At 43.9% G+C, this 19,911-nt stretch overlaps 1 protein-coding gene across 4 annotated transcripts in view; it reads left to right on the top strand.

Moving 5' to 3' along the window:
- Positions 1-7,188: 7,188 nt before the first annotated feature.
- Positions 7,189-19,911, top strand: part of TGIF2 (TGFB induced factor homeobox 2) — a 31,703-nt gene continuing 18,980 nt past the window's right edge. The window contains exons 1-2 of one of the 4 annotated variants that reach the window (XM_042463776.1): positions 7,189-7,729; positions 11,586-11,824. In XM_042463776.1, coding sequence (XP_042319710.1) covers positions 7,711-7,729; positions 11,586-11,824 — 258 coding nt within the window. In that variant the 5' untranslated portion in view covers positions 7,189-7,710. Of the gene's footprint in view, positions 7,730-7,886; positions 8,020-8,809; positions 9,006-9,026; positions 9,962-11,585; positions 11,825-19,911 lie in introns of those variants that run through there. The other 3 variants (XM_042463778.1, XM_042463775.1, XM_042463777.1) reach the window with 3 other exon arrangements.

Raw genomic sequence — 19,911 nt, 5'->3', positions numbered from 1 at the left:
CTGCTTAGAAGCCCTCTCCAGAAAGATTTTTTGTTATTAGGTGCTTTCAAGTTGACTAATAGCAATCCTATGAAAGGGATTTCTTGGAAAGTTTTTTCAGAGGCTTGCTGTCATCTTCCTTTGAGGCTGAGTGTAACTTACTGAAGGTCACCCAGTGGGTTCCATTGCTGGGTGAGGCTTTGAACCCGGGTCTCCCAGGGCCCTAGTCCAAAGTTCAAGCCATTATACCATGCTGGTTCCCCTATAAAAATTCAATAGCTCAATAAACATACTGCTATCAATAGCGATATTATGAAGAAGGACTTAGGGAGCTGGGTCTATTTAGTCCATAGAAGAGAAGGTTGAGGTGATAAAATAGCCCTGTTTAAATTATTAGAAGAGGTGTTATATTGAGAATGGGATAAGCTAGAGAATAGGACCTCACACAGTGGAGTCAAACTACAGGAAAAGAGATTCCACTTCAACATCAATCATGTGGTGAGCCCCAATCATGAAATTATTTTTGTCTTGGTTCTTATGTGTTTACCGATGGTCTTAGGCTACCGCGCCACCGCGCACAAGCCCCATTGTTTCCAATGGGGCTTGAGCATAGGCAGAATTCGCCTTACGCGGAGGGATCCGGAACGGATCCCCGCGTAAGGTGAGGACCCACTGTACTTCCAAGATTTGACTTGACAATGCCTGGATTAGTGACTGCATTCAGACTGAGGGAATCACAAGTGGAGCTGATTTCACTGCAGCATAGCCTAACCTAATAATGCAAAGCCCACACAGATGATGATTATGTGTGTATATGGAGAAGGGAAGAGAAAGAAATACTTTGTATTGAACTTTTAGGGAGAGCAGGATAAAGATGATATTATTATTATTTTTAAAAAGGGACTTACTTCCAGGTTGCAAACAAATACATGTAACAAAACCCTAAAGTGTACAGTAAGTACTATTGCTAAAGGAAAAATAGATTTGAACAGAAGAGGAGTTTTAGGGCAGAAAAATCATGGGTGTGTTCATTAATGCTTCTTTGCCCCAAATTTGTTCTAATAATTGTTTTCTTCTACAGTTTTCCAAATATGGTTTGGGAATACTAGGAATTGGGTAGAATGGTTTGGGGACAATTTGGAGTGAAGTGATGGACAGGGAAAATATAGCGTTTATCACACTGAGGTTGTTGGAGCTAAGATCAGGGGTGAGTGCGGGTTGAACGATGTGAATTGACGTTATAACGTAACTGTTTTATCACACCTGGTTGCCCATCTGTTGCCCTTCCGAATCGAGGGGTAATTGAATCCAAGGAAATCACATGATTCGGATTCAGGCAAAGCGGAGTGAGTGCAAATTGTATTTCCACACCGGTGCATACCATGGGGGATTCAGCGATTCGAATTGGGACCCTTGCATATGTTCAGTGGGGCTCTGGATGCATCCTGAACCTTTGCACTTCTGGGGTGAAGAAGGGAGCCTGGCTCCACTTTCACGGGAATGACAGCTTCCCCTTTCTTCCTCCCTTCTAGTTTCCCATCCCTGGCAGCCAAATTCAAAGGGTCCTCCGTGTAAGAGCCCCCATCCATTTCATCTACATCTACATCTATCCTCTTGTCATTCTCCTCATCTATTCCATCTACATCTCTCCTTCCCTTTGTAGCAGTTGCCTTCTCTTAGGTTGCATCCACACTGGGGAGATAATCTGGTTTGACTTCACTTTAACTGTCCTGGCTCAGTGCTATGGAATTCTGGGAACTGCAGTGTCCTGAGACATTGAGCCTTCTCTGCCAGAGAGCTCTGGAAACTAATAACTTAAATTATTATTAATATTAATATTATTTTTTTAAATATTATTATTATTTTAAAATAATAAATTATTATTATCATTATTATTATTATTACTCTGGGAGTGGGAGTTTGTTGTGTGGTCCTTGGCTCAAGGCTATGGAATTCTGGGAGTGCCATCTCTGCCTCCAGCCTCCTTTTTCTTTCTCTTCAGATCTGTCATCTGGATCTCCATCCCTAGCCTCACGTGAAGGATAGGGAATGTCACCTATCTCTAAATGCTCTCTGTTTCATCCAAGTGTATCACCCACCGGCAAAATATTGTTGTTGTTATTATTACAGTATTATTTTGCAGTGAAATTTATTAACAACAACAACAATAATAAATTTCTTTCACTGCAAAAATAACCAGTGTAGAAACTGCAGTTCTACTTGGAAGAAAATCCTGCCTCCACCTTGGCCCCACTTTGGAGGACGTCCTTTAGGAACTTTACTAACCCCACTCTCTCTCTCTTTGGCCCCTCTTTTCCCTTTCTCTCTCCCCCTCCAATCTCTCCCCTCCTTGCCTGCATGTCTCCTGTCCACGTTAAAACGTGAAGGCATTCATTCAGGGGGGAGCACCGGAAGCAAATGGGGCAAAATTGCAGCACGGCATCATGGGAAATTTGCAACCCAGGGGTTTTGTGGTGCTGTTCCTGAGCACAGGCAAACTGGCATTCCACACCAGACCAATCAGCAGTGAATTCAAACCGAGCCTCAATGCGAATCCCGTCAATACACTTATTTAGCGAACTCGCCAAAATGAGGAGCCAGTAAGAATTCAGTTTGGAAGCCCTGCAGAAGCACAACACAAACAGCTCCTATTGAAAGGAACCAGGTGTGAAAATACACAGCGTTATAACGTCCGACCCGCACTCACCCCTGATCTTAGCTCCAATAACCTCAGTGTGATAAATGCCTATGTTTTCTTTACCTCAAAGGAAGGCAAAGGTTTGTGATAGGTTTGACTTAGGGTTGCTATAAGTGACTTTTGAAGGCACACACAACAACAAAACATTGTTAGGCTGATAAGGTTTTGACCAAGAGCAATAATGCAGATGATAGAGCAATAGGTGTAGACTAAAAATAAATTTGCAGGTCCTTTTCTTCTCTTCCTAGCTTTTATTTTTACAGACATGTTTTGTGTGTGTGTGTGTGGTAATATGTACCTTATTACCTTCTCCAGGAATTGTAGCAAGTTCTTGCTGTCTGATTTCATACATAGACTCCATGGCCTTACATGGAATAAGATGTGCTCAGGCCTCATAAATTCCAATAGAGTTTAAGGCCTGGGCCCAAGATTATTTAGTAAGGCAATCCCAGTGAAATTTGGAGGGTTTGCTTCTCAATAAACATGCTGGGGAGCACTATCACTTTATACTGGATTGCAGCTATGTTGGGACAAGGTTTGTAAGGTATCCACTCCTTTTAAAAACAACCTTTTTGTGAATCAACATTGCATAGTGTTTATGAAAATTATTTTTTTTAAAAATCCCTCGTATCTTTAAGAACATTCCAGAGGTGTTGCTTCTGTAGGATCACCACTCTCTTGACCAGACCATACTTTACCTCTGCTAAAATGTCTCAGTGAAAGGAAAATCTGGGTTTAACAGTATAATCCTATGCATATCTATTCAGAAGGGAGGATTGGGAGACCTAGCCTGGTTAGTCTGGAATATCAATTTGTATATTGATACTCAGAAGTCTTATTTTTGGTGAGGTTTGTTTTTACTTATGGAGACGCTGTGACTAAGAGGCTTCCAAGGTTGCAACTACACTGCAGAAAGAATATACAACTTTGACTGTCATGGCTCCATCCTATGGAATCCTGGGAGTTTTAGCTTGTTGTGGCACCAGAGCTCTCTGACAGATAAGGCTAAGGCTGCATCTGCACTGCAGAAATATTCCAGTTTGACACCACTTTAACTGCCATGGCTTAATGCTATGGAATTCTGCTCTCCTTCCTGGAAGTTCAACACAAAGTATTTAGCCTTGTGATTTAGCCTTCTCTATCAGAGAGCTCTGTTGTCACAGCAAACTACAGTTCCCAGAATTCCATAGCACTGAACCATAGCAGTTAAAGAGATATCAAACTGGATTATTTCTGCAGGTGCAACTCTTATTAGTTGCATGTATGCAATACATGGTTAAAATCTTCCTTTACTCAAGAAAGCATGCTCCCAGGTAAGCATGGAGAGGACTGTTGCCTGATAGAATAACACGACATCTTTGTTTACAAGATGAGGAAATAAGGGAGCACCAAGTTTTCAAAAGTACCGCTTGCAATAAAAAAGGAAAGCGCCAATCCATTGGTTGTGGTGATTTTTTTCTTCTCCTGCAGTGTGACCAGATGTCCTAACTACAAGGCATCTCAAAATGTAGGACCCTCAAGAAAAATGGAGGCCATGGCCAAATAAAAGCTCAATACACTCAAATAAGATAGAAATCCATGCTTCTTCGTTGTGCTTAAAATGGAGGACATTCTGGGCATGGATAGGGGAAGCGTGTCCCTGTTAGTGCTTTTGGACATCTCGGCGGCCTTCGATACCATCGACCATGGTATCCTTCTGGATCGCCTGAGGGAGTTGGGGATCGGGGGCTCTGCTTTGCAGTGGTTCCGTTCCTACCTCTCGGGTAGATTCCAGATGGTGGAGCTGGGGAACTGTCGCTCTGATAAGAGGGCCCTTACATCTGGGGTCCCTCAGGGAGCGATTTTGTCCCCCATGCTGTTCAACATTTACATGAAGCCGCTGGGAGAGATCATCCGGAGACATGGGGCGCAGTGTTATCAGTACGCTGATGACACCCAAATAGTTTTCTCTATGCCTCCGACTGATGCAGTAACTAAGGATGGCATCTCTCCTCTTAACACCTGCTTGGAGTCGGTAATGGGCTGGATGAGGGAAAACAGACTCAGCCTGAATCCAGAGAAAACGGAAGTACTGGTGATAGGCTCTCCTGGTCCGGGTAAGGAAATTTTTCCACCTGTCCTGAATGGGGTCACGCTCCCTATGAAGGACTCGGTTCGCAGCTTGGGGGTGCTCCTGGACTCGTCGCTTCACCTTACATCTCAGGTGGATGCGATGGTTAGGAGCACCTGTTATCAGCTTCGGCTGATACGCCTACTGCGACCCTTCTTGGACCGGGGTGACCTTGAAACTGTTGTACACGCTCTGGTAACTTCTCAATTAGATTTTTGCAATGCGCTCTACATGGGGCAACCCTTGTACCAATCTCAGAAGCTACAATTAGTGCAGAATATGGCTGCTAGGCTGGTCACTGGCTGTTCCAGGACCAGCCATATTACACCTGTGCTGAAAGATCTCCATTGGCTGCCTATTCGCTTCCGAGCTGAATACAAGGTGTTGGTTATTACCTATAAAGCCCTAAATGGCTTGGGCCCAGGGTACTTGGAGGACCGCCTCTCCCCAGATAATCCGCCCCGCACTCTTAGATCGGGAGCTAAACATCTTCTGTCAGTTCCAGAGGCGCATTATACAACCTCTCGGAGAGCCTTTTCGATCTGTGCCCCGCAACTCTGGAACTCTCTCCCGAATGAGCTCCATACGTCTAGCTCCCTTGAAGTCTTTAAGAAAAGTCTGAAGACGTACTTATTCTGCCAGGCTTTTCCCACGTGAACCCCTTTGGTCATCTCCCTCCCAATGTGTTGTGAGATATTGCCATCTTCACAGCCTGCTGTTTGTGTGTGGTCTTTTTTGAAGTGTTTTATGGATTTTTATGTGTAATATGATGGGGTTTGGGGTCTCGATGGTTTTAAATTGTTTTACACTGTTTTACACCACTATGATCGATGGAATAGCGGTATATAAATAAAATTTTTATTATTATTATTTTATTATTTGGGAATTCCTCCTGGACAGAAGGTTGAAATGGGGGACATGTCCTGAAGGGTCACCCTTTTCTGACCCCCCTGCTTTATCACAGTCTTGGAACAACAATAAACCTAACCACTCTTTCTGCGGGTGCATTTGCACGCCTTCAAGTCGTTTCTGACCTATGGTGATCCTAGGTTGAACCTAGGCAAGATGGGTTCAGAGCTTTGCTGTTGCTTTCCCTTGAGGCTGAGAGAATGTGACTAGTGGGGGATATCTATATATCTTTATGTATTTATCTAGTCATATTCAGCCTCAAGGGAAGTAGAGGGCAAACCTCTGAACCAATCTTGCCTAGGCTTCATTTAGAGTCGCCATAAGTCAAAAAAAGTATGTATATATTTTCCCCTGAAGGGAAAAAAAAAATATTGGAAGTTTTCTCCACCTCCCAACTGGTACTTTTCCTGACAAACCTAGGCAAGACTGGTTCAGAGGAGGTTTGTCCTTGCCTTCTCTTGAGGCAGAGAGAATGTGACTTGCCCCACTGGGGCCTCAAGGGAAGGCAATAGAGTTTATCACATGGGAGGAATTTCTCTTAATTTTGAATAAAAAGAAAGTGGGTCCAGAACGCATTCATGTGAATTCGCTAGTTCAGCGAATTTATGTGAATTCGAATTGTGTTTGAACTGACTTCCCATTGCCCGAAAATAGCTTGCCATTGTCCAAAATTGCATGTGATCACCTCTCACACAATAACATGAAATCCCTCCCATCATTGTGTTCGGACTGACTTGCCATTGCCCGAAATTGCGTGTGGTAGTCTATCACGCAATAACGTTAAACCCCATGATTGCGTTCAGATTGCCATTGGATTATACTTCCAATTTCCCTTGTCTGATAACGCCCAAGAAACAAACCTCCTCTAGAGCTGGGAGAGAAAGCAAAATTCCTCACTCTTTTCCTGAAAAAGCATCAGTTGAGAGACAGATAAAACTTTCAATGAACTTTTTTTCTTCTTCAGATAGAATGTGTATATATACCACCTGAAGAAAGAAAAGTTCATTGGAAATTTTCATTATATATAAAAAAAAGTTTATTAACTTTTAATGAATTTTTTTCCTTCAGAGAATACACACACACACCTGAAGAGAGAAAAGTTTCATTGGAAGTTTATCTATCTATCTATCTATTGTTCCTACCTGAAGAAAAGGAACTTTCATTGTAAGATATTCCCCCCCAAAAAGAAAATTAAAAACCAACTTTCATTGGAAGTATATCTATATATATATATATTCACCCCTGAAGGAAAAAAAACTCATTTGGAAGATATATGTGTGTGTGTGTACACACATACACACATATACATATTTCCCCCTGAAAGGGAAAAAAAACTTTCATGGGAAGTGTGTGTGTGTGTTTGTGTATATATACACACACACACACACAGTGTGCAGTTAAAATATTAACTACTGTATTTTTGCTGCACACTAAATGTTGGGACATTTTTTGTCCTCTGTATTCTGTGCCTTTTGTTTTAACTGTTGTATGCTTTTTGACCAGCTCCCTTTGCCCTGGCCTTTGGCTAGGACCAGAAACGTTAACTTGACTCTCTCTCTAAATATATCGATACACAATTTCTCCCTGAAGCAAAAAAAAGCTCTTCTTCTTGACATGTTTCAAGGGAAAGCCAGAGCAATTCCCCTGGAGGCACAAGACAAACTTTCAATGGAAGTTTTCTCCGCCTCCAACGGGCGCATTTTGAGGGGAAGGCAAGCGAGGAGTTTTCTTTGGCTTCCTCCTGGGACCCCATTCCTTCCTTCCTTCCTTGGGACCGGAGGAGCCCTCTCCCTCTGCCCTCGGGGGGGCTGCCCTGAGTGGCCGGGGGGGCTCTGACGTCGGGGCCCCCTCTCTTCCCAGGCTTCAGCCGCGCGAGCTGTCAGGGCGCCCGGGGCAGGAGCGGGCTGCCAGGCAGACAGAGCCAGAGAGCCCTCCTTCCTCTCCAGACAAAGCCGGAGGGAGACCCTGGCCTCGCCCCCGGGGCCCGGCCGGCGCCCAGAGAGGGCTTGCCACCATGAAACCCACCAGGAAAAGTAAGTCTCGCCTCCAGAAGTTAGGCTGGGAAGCCAGAGAGGCTTTGCCTCTCCTCCTTGGTCGCAGTTTGTTTGGAAGTTGGGCAAAGTTGAGGGGGGGGGGGAAGCCCCTCAAAGGCGGTGGAGTTGAGGAGACCCAAGGGCCCTCCTTTCCCAGGACCCGTCCTCCATTCCCCCAACTTTGCTGCCCTCCAGACCTCCTCCATTTTGCGCAGGAGTCTTTTAGGCGGCCAGAAGAGCCTCGGAACTACCTTTTGGGCTCCCACCTTTTGGGCTGCCTCTCCTGGGAAGTGAGGACCCCTGGGCACTTGGGGGGGGGTTGGAGAGGGGTCCCCCCTTTTTATGAGGTGGGGGTCGAGGATGGAAAGCCCTCGTGGCGGGGAAGGAGTTGCCAGAGAGGCCGGAGAAGCCTCGACTTTGCCCAAAATCTAAGAAAAAAAGCAAATGTCCGTCTGTTTTTGGAGGAAAAGCAGGGAATGCCTCCCCAGCCCTAACTTTGCCCAAAGTCTCCTGGGGGGAGGAGGGGGGGACGAAGGCCAGGCTTTTCCTCCCCCCCAAAAGACTTAAATTGGGGGTCAGGAGACTTTGGGCAAAGTTGAGGCGCCTTTTTGCCTCCTTCAGGCAACTCTGGAGGAGGCTCTTTTGTCTGGTGTCTTTTCTTTGGACCAAACTGGAGCCCAACTTTGTTCTCTGTCATCCTTGTCCTCTTCCTCCTTCCTCAGGTGGAGCCCCTCTCTCTTTTCTCTCTTGCTCCCAAAATGGCACCTTGTCCCACATTTTCCCCCTCTTGGGCAAAACAAAGCCCCCCTCTTTCCCTTCCCTTGGGCACTCTTCTTCTTCTTTCCTCCCCCCAACAACTCCGCCTCACTCTTTTTTGGATGTGGGTTTTCCAACAAACCCTGTTGTAAAATGACAGGTTTTGGGGAGGAGGAGGAGGAGGTGTTTGGAGTAAAACCAGGGAAACGCGTGCGATGGAAGGGAGGGAGGGAGGGAGGGAAAGCAGGGTAAGTAGTTCCTGTTTCTTTTGGAACAAAGAGAACTCTGTCTCGGCATCTGTCACTCAGAGCGAAACTTTGTGTGTGTGTGTCTGTTTCACTTTTGGATTTCCTGGGAAACCCCCCTTTTTGGTTCGCCTTGGGGTCCTCAGATCCCTCTCCCCTGATCCCCCCAAAGGTTTTGGAGGGGGAGAATTTGGGGGTGAAAAGGACCTTGTAACAGGCAGACAACATGGAGTCTGGGTTTGTTTTGTGCGGAGAGGAGGGGGAGTTGAACTCAGGTTAGCTTCGACTTTGCTTTGGAACCCCCTCCCACCCCCCAAGAAAGATCTGGGTGTATGGGTGCCTTTTCCTTCTTCCCCATCCAGGAGGAAAAGTCTGGGTGCCTTTTAATCTGTTGCTTTTCTGACTAAGTAGCAAACTTCTTGACCTGTGGCTGGCTTTCCTCCCTGGGACTCAGAACCAGGGAAGGGAAACATGTCATCTTAGGAAGCAAAAATGTAACCTTTAAAAAACCACCCCACTCCTTTCTCTGCCTTTCCTCTCCGGGTCTTTCTTTTCCGCCTCACCCGGGGCTGGCTCGCTTTCTTTTTCCAGGCCATGCTCTCTTTGTGTAGGAATGGCCTCCGCCTTTTGCCGCTTGTTGCTGGGTTTTTTTAAAACTCCCTCTCGCTCCTTTCTGAGGCTTTTTATTCCTTTTTTGGGGTGCTGGTGGGCCTTGTTTTGTTTCCTTTCACCTACCCCCCCTTTTTGGGGGTGCAAGGGGGGAATGGGCAGTTTGGAGAAAACATTCACCCCTATAAACCCAAAACCCAGCAGCAACGTGTACTTCTTCTAACTCTTCCTTTGCATTGTTTCCTCTCTCTCTCTCTCTCTCTGGAGTTGTTGGTGTTTTTGTGTCCCTGGCTGGATTGTGGTGTTCCCCTCATGTGCAGCTGGCGGTTTGGGTAAGCGGAGGAAGCGGCAACAACAACAACAGCAGCAGCAACAAAAAGGGATAAAGAAAGCAAGCCCCTCCTCCATCCCTCATGAGTTACAGACTTGAAACAGAAGAGAAAGAAGAGAATCCCTCCTTCCCTCCCTCCCTCCTTCCCTCCTGGAGCCTTGTGTTGCCTTGCAAGAGTAGGAAGAGTAGGAAGGGGGATCCATTTGCTTTCCTTGAAAATTAGGCACAAAGTCTTGCCATTTTCTCTGGGAAGGAGGCGAGTTGGCATTTCCATGGACTTGAATTTGCCTGGTGCGTATGTGTGTCTGTGTGAGTGTGTGTGTTTGTTGGGGGAGGATGCAAGATAGACGTGTTGATCTTTGAATGCCTTCCTCCAAACAAACCGACCGCATGTCTGGGAAGGAGCAGCCAGCTAGCCTTAAGCGAACTGAAAGTCGCCTGTCCTATAAACCAGCCCCCCCTCCTTTTAAATACATCTCTTTTTCCTCTGTCTCCCCTTCTGTCCCTTCCTTCCCAGCTCTCATTTATTTTTGAAGTTTTGTGTCGATGGGAGAAATGGCTGTAAATGGAGGTAGCCTCCTTTGCACTAAGGAGGGAAATGGCCAAGCTGGGATTTTTAAAAAGAATTTGAACCCCAGGAAACTTGATCTCTGTTTTTTAAAAAACATTTGCTGTGTTTAAAAAGAATTCATAGAATGCCAGAAGTTTTTTTTGGGGGGGGAGGGAAACAGGTTGGTTTGGTCCCCCCCCAAACATTTTATGTGTTTAAATGAAAGGATTTTAATTGTATTTAAAATTGTATTAGTACATTTTTTATTCATATTTGGGAGAAGAGAGGCATGCAAAATAAATAATGTTTGGATTTATGTAATTCAGAATAATAACAATTAGCAGTTAATAATAGTTTTAGGAGCATGTCAGAAATGGAGAAAAAAGTGCAAAGATAATTTCAGAATCTGGAGGAAGAAAAATCCATAAAAAACAGTCTTCAGAATCTGATAAAATAGTTGGATGTACCCGGAGTTTGTGCTAAAAAGAGGTGCCACATTTTTTGGTGGGAGTGGGAAGTTTCTAAAACACACTTTCATAGATTTCTTTACAATGAAGGTAGCTGAAGTTCAGCTCTTGTGGTAAAACTTGGTAACTTGTTTTCTCTCATGCTAGCCTGTTAAGTAGAACACATGTTGCTCTTTGTTTGGTCTTGCAGTGTAGAAAGTGAGCTGAAACAGGGCTGAACTCTAGTATGTACCAGAGTAGACCCTCTGAATTAGCTGTTGAATGGTGGGTCCACACATTGATCCAATGCATGTACATAGGGCCCTCCACATTCACTGGGTGTAGGGGCACAGGACCCCAGTGAAGTGGAAAAAATAAATTTGAAAAACCTGCTTTTTTAAACCTGAGAGAAAACCTCTCTAGGTCCTCCAGTACAACTCTGGAGGTTGACCATAAAATGTTGCTGGAGGACCTGCAAATGCCTAGAGAAGTGTTTAGGAATCTGTGGGTTCGCCAGCATGGTCAACTTCTGGCAGAATTATGCTGGAGGACCTAGATTCCTAGAAAGAACATATTAATCAAATCTGTGAATAGTCAAGTCCACAAAAGTTAGGGCTCACAACAGAATTCAGGCCATAGTTCCCTGAGAGTTTAGAACAGTTGTCTAGCTCTTGGATTGAGTCAGCCCATGAGAATTTTACATCACATTTTATTGACATGCAGGGGTCGCCATAAGTCGGAAACAACTTGAAGGCACACAACAACAACAAATAGTGTTCACAGAATAAGACTGAATTCTTATACTGTATTATCTTTTTTCCTTCTTGCTGTATATCCTTACAGAGGTTGGTTGCAGGTGATTTGTCTTGAGGTGCCCACAGTTCTACACCCACCGTATTCATTTTGTATTATCTTCCAGGCTTGAATCAGGAAAAGTCTGCCAACAACTCTACCATGTCAGATAGTGACTTTGGAGAAGATGATGGGAACCTATGTCAGGATCCATTGCAGTCTGGGAAGAGGAAACGAAGGGGCAATCTTCCAAAGGAGTCAGTGAAGATTCTCCGGGAGTGGCTGTATGAACACAGGTTCAATGCTTATCCCTCTGAGCAAGAGAAGCTAAGCCTTTCTGGACAAACAAGCCTCTCAGTTCTTCAAGTAAGAACCACTATATAGTTCTTTTCCTGCAAGGTGGCCTGTGATGATGGATTGTTTACCAGATCTGCTGTTCAGTTTTAGAAGTCACTTGTTGTTGTGTATCTTCAAGTCATTTCCAACTTATGATGACTCTTAAGGGCAAGGCAAATCCATCACAGAATTTTCCTGACAAGATTTAATCAGAGAGGATTTGCCTCTGAGGTTGACAGACATAGAGAGAGAGAGAGTGATTTACTCAAGGTCACCCAGTGAGTTTCCATGGCTGAGCATGGACTCAAACCTTGGTTTCCAGAGTCCCAGTCCAACACTCAAACCAGTACACCAGGCAGGCTCTCAGTACCCTTGCCCCAAAGAAGATAAAAGTAAGGTAGACCATGTATGGAAGTTAGACATCCAGGGAACATCCCCACAGTCTCCCTTTAGGTGAGTTCTGTGGCCTCCAACTTGTAGTGGATATTGCCTCACATGGCTTCTGTTGACTCTTTTACCTTTTGCTCAGTTAAAATTAATCCCCTGTTGTTCTCCTTCAGCGCAAGAATGTGTTCGCTCTCACCAACTGAGACACAGACTGCATGTCCTGTGACTCCTCACAATTGGCCATGTTGGTGAGAATTCAGCTACATCTTGAAGGCCACAGATTGCTCACCTTGGTGTAGGACTACCAGATTTTTCTCCTGCTTTATAAGGGATAAGCATGTTTTGTTTTATGCTGGAACTGAATGCAAATAACTACTTTTTTGGTATGTTTCAAGGGAGAAAGGTCATAGTATTTCTCATTCTGTTGCTCTTGAAACATTCTGAAATCTGTTTTGTACTCATCTGTAGTGACCTCAGAATAATCCCTCATATACACCATTTTAAGACCAGTAAAAACTGTAGACTTCACAGATATTTTTATGCATCTCCCCTTTGTGTTTTATTTCTGTTCCATCCTCTTTTTGTTTCTTACTGTTTTCCTGAACATCTGACCCGAAGAAGAGACTAAGAAATTTGAAAAGCCTGCTTATCTTCTTAGGGCACATTGTGCCTTCAAATTATCTGTTGACGTATGGCAACCTCATGAATTTTACAGAGTTTTCTTAGGCGACCACTCAGAGTTGGTTTACTTGTTCCTAATAAAGATCTCAGCTGTATGTGTAGCAGACATTCATCATCACCTTTCACTAGAAAAACAAATTAAGTATCCATTTGGTGTTGTGATGCAGCTTGGTGGTGTCAAATATGCTTGTAGAGGCTAGCTGAAGTAAAAGAGTTTAATTAGAATTAGCATAGAGATCCTGTGAACTCGTTTAGAACCAGTGCTGGAGGGAATGTATGGCCCTACAAAACAAAGTGCAGTGAATATAATGAATAATTTATGTGTCAAGATCTAGTATAGAGCTGTACTTTTCCTATGGGTCTGATTTTTGTAGGGCATGTAATCTCAAGTACATGTAATATGCAAGAAATATCTGTTGGAATAAGCAAGGTTTAACTTGGAGGTGATGAATTTGGAAATGAGGCCAAAGTGCCCAAGACTTGGTGCCGAAGCAGATGGCCCAGTAAGCTTCTAGCCGGCTTGGGGGCATGGCGTTTATATATGCCATGCCATCAAGTCTGCTGGACACTGCAGTTGGCTTCTGGGCGACTTGGGGGTATGGTGTTCAGATTCCACTTTCCCCAGAGCTGGCAATAGTACAATAATCAGTAACAGCATTAACAGAACAAGTCGTGTATACAGTGGGCTGTTGCCATTAGCATCTGGCAGTCCATGGATTTGACTGCTTGTGGTTCACCACATTCCATATCAGGGGTAGGCAGCCTTTTTGAGCCGGGGGCCAGGTTGCTGTCCCTCAGACAACTGGGGGGGCCGAAGCCAAAAAATAAATAATTTAAAAAATTTAAAAAATTAAATATATAAATAAACCAGGACAAATGTAGGACAAAATTTTCAAATGGAAGACACTTTTTTAAAAAAAATGGAGGACACGTGAAAAAATTTGCTGATTTTTTAAAAAAATGTTAATATAAATGCATGTTTCTGAGGCTTCTATAGACAATTGCCCCTCAAAGGCCCCGGCGGCAATCGGCGGCAGGACTGGGCTGGGGCCGGTCCCAAGGCCTTGCCGGGCCGCAGGTTGCCTACCCCTGTTCCATATTATTCACTGGCAGTGAATTCAACGTTGTCACAGTTGAATAAAATGGGGTATGACTGTCTTGTGTTTTTTGCCATCTGCAGGGCCCTGGAGCTGAATCTTTACAGATAAGAAGGGTCAGCTATAATGTTATTCTTACAACATTGCTTTGAGCGTGATATTTTGCTGTTTTGTATTTTTACATTTTTTTAAAAAAACTTTTGAAATAATTAGTAATGCTAGCAAGTTACACACCTTTTTTTTTTTTTTTTTGAGAGGAAAGTGATCTGGCCTCTTCCTTTCATGATTGTTGTGGGGATAAAATATAGAGAGGTTCCATATACACCATCTTTTTTACCTCACTGGAAGAAAGGCAGGATATAAAAGTAAAAAGTTAATTCAAATGATGGCACGGACTGTGAGTATTGAACAGTTGAGGCATGTAATTCTTCATTATAGAGGATATTTCATGCATGCTCCAGGAAGTAGTGGGCATGATGGAGTCATTCCTTAGTCTTAGCTGACTTTTAGGAAGATCTCTAAATGCAAGCTGAGCCATTAGATCCTCTTCTGGACTCACAGGGCCAATCAGCAACTTTAGATTGTGTTTGTCTTAGAAGTCGTCAAAGCTTTTTAGGATGGTCTTGGTACAGTGGGTTAGGGAGAGTAATATCTGAACAGATGAAAGTTTGCGGTTGGCAGTATTTCTCAAGGAATATTGCTAAGATAAGGGATTTTAATCCTATTTTAGTAGATATCTATGCACAGTGTGCTGAACTGGGGTAGTTTAAATCCCATTGACTTCCTGGGATGAAATTATGGCGCATTACAGACCTCCATAAGGGACGTCCTAAGTTTAAAAAGGGGCGTCACTTCTTGACACCCCCAAGCCTAATACGTCCTGAGGATGTACAAGATGGCGGCACCCCATCTACATGGGGGCCACCATGATGACATCACGAACGCGCCGCCTCCAAATGAGGCGGCGCGGATGTGACTGTGTTGCGCCGCGTGGGGGCGCTTAGTGTGCCCTTTCCTGGGTGCAGGAAGGAGCTCCGAAACGGAGGCCCGATTGGGGCCTCAGTGGCCAGAACAGCAGCCGCTGAGGCCCCAATCCGCCACTTTCCAGGCCGCAGGGAAGCGGCAAAAGGCTACTTCCCCGAGGCCTGGAAAGGGGTGTCCTTGGGGCTTCAAGCCCCAAGAACACCCCGCGGCGGCGGGGAGGAGGAGAATCCTCTGTGTCGCTGGGCGCAGCCATCTAAAGGCTGCGCCAGCGATGCAACACCAGGAAGGAGCTCCGTTTCAGAGCTCCTTCCTGCAACCACGAAAAGGCGTACTAAGCGCCCTCGCGCTACAGCACTTAGTGCGTCCTTTCGTGGGTGCAGGAAGGAGCTTCGAAACTGAGCTCCTTCCTGGTCTTGCGTCGCTGGCGCAGCCTTTAGATAGCTGCGCCCAGCGATGCAGAGGAGAAAGGGGCCAAGCGGCCCCTTTCTCCTCCTCCCTGCCGCCGCAGGGTGTCCTTGGGGCTTGAAAGCGGCGGATCAGGGCCTCAGTGATTGCCACTCAAGCCACTGAGGCCCCAATCCGGCGGGGAAAGGGGCGGGTGCAGGCCGCCGCTTTTCGGCGGTCTGTAACGCACCTATATTAATAGAACAGTAAGGTTGCCACACTGAAAACCAGTGTGTTATGGTGGTTAAGAATCTAGAGGTCAGGGCTCAAACCCCCCCCCCCCCCTTGAGCAGATTACACGCTCTTAGGGCTCGAACAGACAGGCCAAAAAAAAAAGCTGCTTCAGGTCACTTTGGAGGTATGCTGTTTAAATGACAAACACATCTTAAGAGGCCAGAAGCTGCACCACAGCTGTGCTCCAGTCCTTAGGATTGAAGCATGGCTTTGGCACATGCATTATTTAAACATCATACCTCCAAAGTGACCTGAAGCAGCTTTATTTTGGCCTATCTGTTCGGGCCTTAGTCTTGGCGGAAGGCAATGGTAAATTCCCTGTGAATACAACTTGTCAAGAAATGCCTGTGATACATTATTATTATTATTATTATTATTATTATTATTATTAACCTTTATTTATGAAGCGCTGTAAATTTACACAGTTCTGTACATACAATCTTTTTAGTTAGACGATTCACCATTCACCATGATACAGGCACACAACAGCAGGGGTGCCCAAATACATTTAAATTCCACTTTAAGATGGTCAGGGCTGGCCCTGCCATTAGGTGCAGCTGTATTTATTATTAGTTAAATCAATATCTTGCCTTTCATCTAAAGAGTTCAAGGCAGGGTGTGTAGCTCTCTTTTCCCAGTCAGTCCTCAAAACTGCCTTGTTAAGTAGGCCGATCCAGGGGATTACGAATACCATGAAGGTCACCCAGAGAGTTTTCATGGCTTGAAATTTGGATTTCCCATGTCTCAGTTCAGCACTATTAACTAAACGACAGTGCCTTGCTGAGATGCTGTGGTTTTGTTGACTGAGCAGTGGCAAGATGTTGGAGGCGAGAAGAATGTGGATGTGTGTGTGCCATACAGTGTGCCTTGCATCCCCTTAGCGAGCTTGCTGCCCAGAGAGACAGTGAAGTATGCTGTCCTGTTGCAAATGTTAAAATAAAATAACTGCAGCCCATGTGGGATTTATGTGTTTAGTGTATGTGTGTGTTTATACACTCATTGTTGACATTCGTCTGAGGAAGCAAAATGTCTTGAGCTAACCTGGAGCCCATATGCTCTATAGAATTATAGTGCTGTTATTCCATTTTAAATGCTTTGGTGCCATCCTGTGAATCCTGGGAGTTGCAGTTTAGAGAGGGACATAAGAATTCCAGTGTGCTCCAGTCCAGTGTCCTCACCGAACAATAAGTCATTAAAGTGGAATGACAGTACTATAGTTTGTTTAGGTTGATATTTGGCATGTCTCTTTAGAGTGATAGGATAAGGCCTCCCCAGACCTTAGTTTTAGAAATGAAGAAAAACAAAATAAACTCCCCCAGGCCATGCTCCCTATATTTCTTCATCCTAAATTTTTCTCTGTGAATTTGTGGTTGTACCGGGGGGGGGGGGGGGGAAGGAAGGAAGGAAATTTAGAAATTAAGGGAGATAGATTGTCAGATCTAACCCAGATGTAAGTAATTGTAGCAGAAATGCAGTGACACCCACTCAACACCTGATCTGAATTTAGCCACTTCCATTTCCATAGTACAGCTGTGTGTTTGTGTTTGCCCTGGCATTTTTTTAGCTGTTGTAGTTTTAACTTTGGGCAGCTGTTTGTTTGACTTCAGTGTGTACAAAACCTAGCCTCTCTAAAATTAAATTCCTTCTAATGTTTTTCTAAGCACCTGAGCATTTGAAGGATGGACTAAAATCTTCAGAAATAACTAAATGTCATATTGTGATGGTTTTAGTCAAGTAAAATATGAGATGTGCTCAGAAACATTTAATTTCTTTAGGGACAACAACTCCTTAGATTTCCCAGCCAGTGGCCAGGCTGGCTGTGGAATTTCTGAAGAGTCTTCCTTATTTGTGCTGTCTGCCTACAGTGTGTACATCTATAAATTCTCAGAACAAGGATTGGAGATTTTGAAAAATGCAGCATTTTGTCTGTCAGCATTAAATTATTTGCAAGTCACCAAGCACTAGGATATTTTTATTTGTTCTGGTATCTTTGGATTTAGGATCTCAGCACAACATGGGTGAAAACTGGCCCGGTCCAATACTTACTATATTTTACTTGGGTTTGGAATCTAATACTGCTGTTTAATGTTTTCTTCCCAAATCACTCTTATACTCCAGAAAGGTAGTTGGGACGTGGAGTGGGAGGGTGAGCAGTCTTTAAGTATTGTGAGAGGCCATGCTACTTTAGCATTATAATTGGACAGCATGTTAAAAGGCATATGCCAAGGGGTAGGGACCAGGATTCTTGTGACTTCTGTGACAAAAAGTCTTGGTTGGATGGGTGATTCATCTTGCAAATGCCCTAAGAGGTCTCTGATCTTGAGTCATTTTTCCTTGCAAAGTTAAAATTGCTCAGGCTGGTCCTGGTAATTTGCCAATGTAAAAATTAGATTGCTGTTGTTCTTTGCAGCAAAAGCTGCATTTTCCCACCTGAGAAACCAATTAGCCATTTGGCACTTCCTATCTTAATACTGTTCTGTAAACCCATACCACATTCCAGTGGATTACAGAACTTGATCTGAGTTAAGTTAAATATCCAAATTATGATGGTGAAAAGCCGTCAAGTAAATGCAGGGCTGTACATCTACAAAATAAAACTGTAGACATATGTCCATTTAGATCACATACCAAAAGCTTAATGACCAAATGTATTTGGTCCCCCCCCCCCCAGATACATTGGCGAACAGCTTTGTAACATGTCTGAACTAAGTTGGACAACTTAAGTTCAGACTACTAGGAAATGGAGTAGCGTTTCTACTGCCTCTTGCAAAAATTTTCTTCATTGTACCTTGCTTTATCTTTTTATTTTATTGGCATTGGTTTATTATAAGTTAGGTCATGGTCTTTTGAGTCTATCTTCCCTTCTGGATCTGTGTATCTTAAAACAACTCTCTGGGAGTAACCAGCTAGATTCTTTTCAAAAAACATAAGACCAGTGTTTGGAAAGTTGGTCATGGTAGCTCAGAGTTGCAGTCCTTTGTTAACTGCCATAAAGTTGACTTTGACATGGTTACCCCATGAATGAGAGACATTCAAGGGTAATTTCCCCATGTCCTGCATAACATTTTGGCTGAATCATACCAAAGGTGCGCCTAGTCCAGTACCATCTTTTCCATGAGAGCCAGTGTGGTGTAGTGGCTCTGGACTATGACTCTGGAGACCAGGGTTCTAATCCCGGCTTGGCCGTGTACTGGGTGACTTTGGGCAAATTACACACTGAGCCTTACTGGATGGCAGTGGCAAAGGGCAAATCTCTAAAGAAACATGTGGAGAAAACCCCACGATAGGTTTACCTTAGGGTCCCCATAAGTTGGAAAAAACAACAGCAGCTTCTTTTCCACAGTGGCAAACTGGATGGTTCCAAGAAAACCCATGCAGAAATGTAAAATTTCCAGATATTTTGAAGCCTTTGTTGGGTGTGTGTGTAAAAAGAAGAATATACATTTTCTGAAAAACTGAAAGGAAAAAAGCAGTATTAGCACCCTTTACTGATTGAAAGTAACCTTGTTACTTTAGGAAAATGCATTATGTAATTTGGGTTGGCATTAAAAACACCATGTCTGATTTATTAAAGGTACAGTTTATTTGGGAAATAAATAGAAATTGAATTTTCTCTTCAAAATATTGTTATAAATTCAGTTTGCAAGATTCTGAACTGTAAGGAATCTCTTTGCTTTTGCCAGTTTATGAGGAGTTAGGCACAATACTCTTCATTAAAAATGGAATCCATTGCTGTTAGTAAAACAAAGAATTTTGTTTAATCTTCTCTAATTCTCTATAGTGTTAAGCAGTAGACATAAAGTACTTCTTACCATAAAAAGAACTGGGAAAAGGAAACCAAGGGAGGAATTGGTCTTTACACAATTGTTAGTAAGAATTGGGGGGGGGGGGGGGAGAAGGAGAAATATATGAATACACTTTTAAAAAATATTGTATTCATCGTTCTAAAAAAAAGGAATTCATAATCAGTTTTTTCAGTTTTTCTGGCCAAAAAAAAAAAAGGAATAAGCGTTTGTTTTCCTCCCTGGGTCTTCTCATCTCCAAGCCTTCCTTTCTGTACTCTGGCCTCTCTTTCAGAGCAAAAGTGAGAGAACACATTCCTTTCTATTGTCAAACTGCAGATTCTGTCAGCCCTACCAAGCAGAGACCTAGTGTTGAAATGAAGCGACATCTGAGTGTTCTTGCTTTTCCCACCCCATCTCAGAACATACAGGACTTATGCAGTCTCAGTGTCAGTTATTATTATGTAGCTGGGCAATAGTAGTGCACAGAACCATATCATGAAAGCAG

Source organism: Sceloporus undulatus, chromosome 4 (genome assembly GCF_019175285.1).
Source record: "Sceloporus undulatus isolate JIND9_A2432 ecotype Alabama chromosome 4, SceUnd_v1.1, whole genome shotgun sequence".
Taxonomy (NCBI): Eukaryota; Metazoa; Chordata; class Lepidosauria; order Squamata; family Phrynosomatidae; genus Sceloporus; species Sceloporus undulatus.
This window is presented reverse-complemented; position numbering and strand designations above follow the sequence as displayed.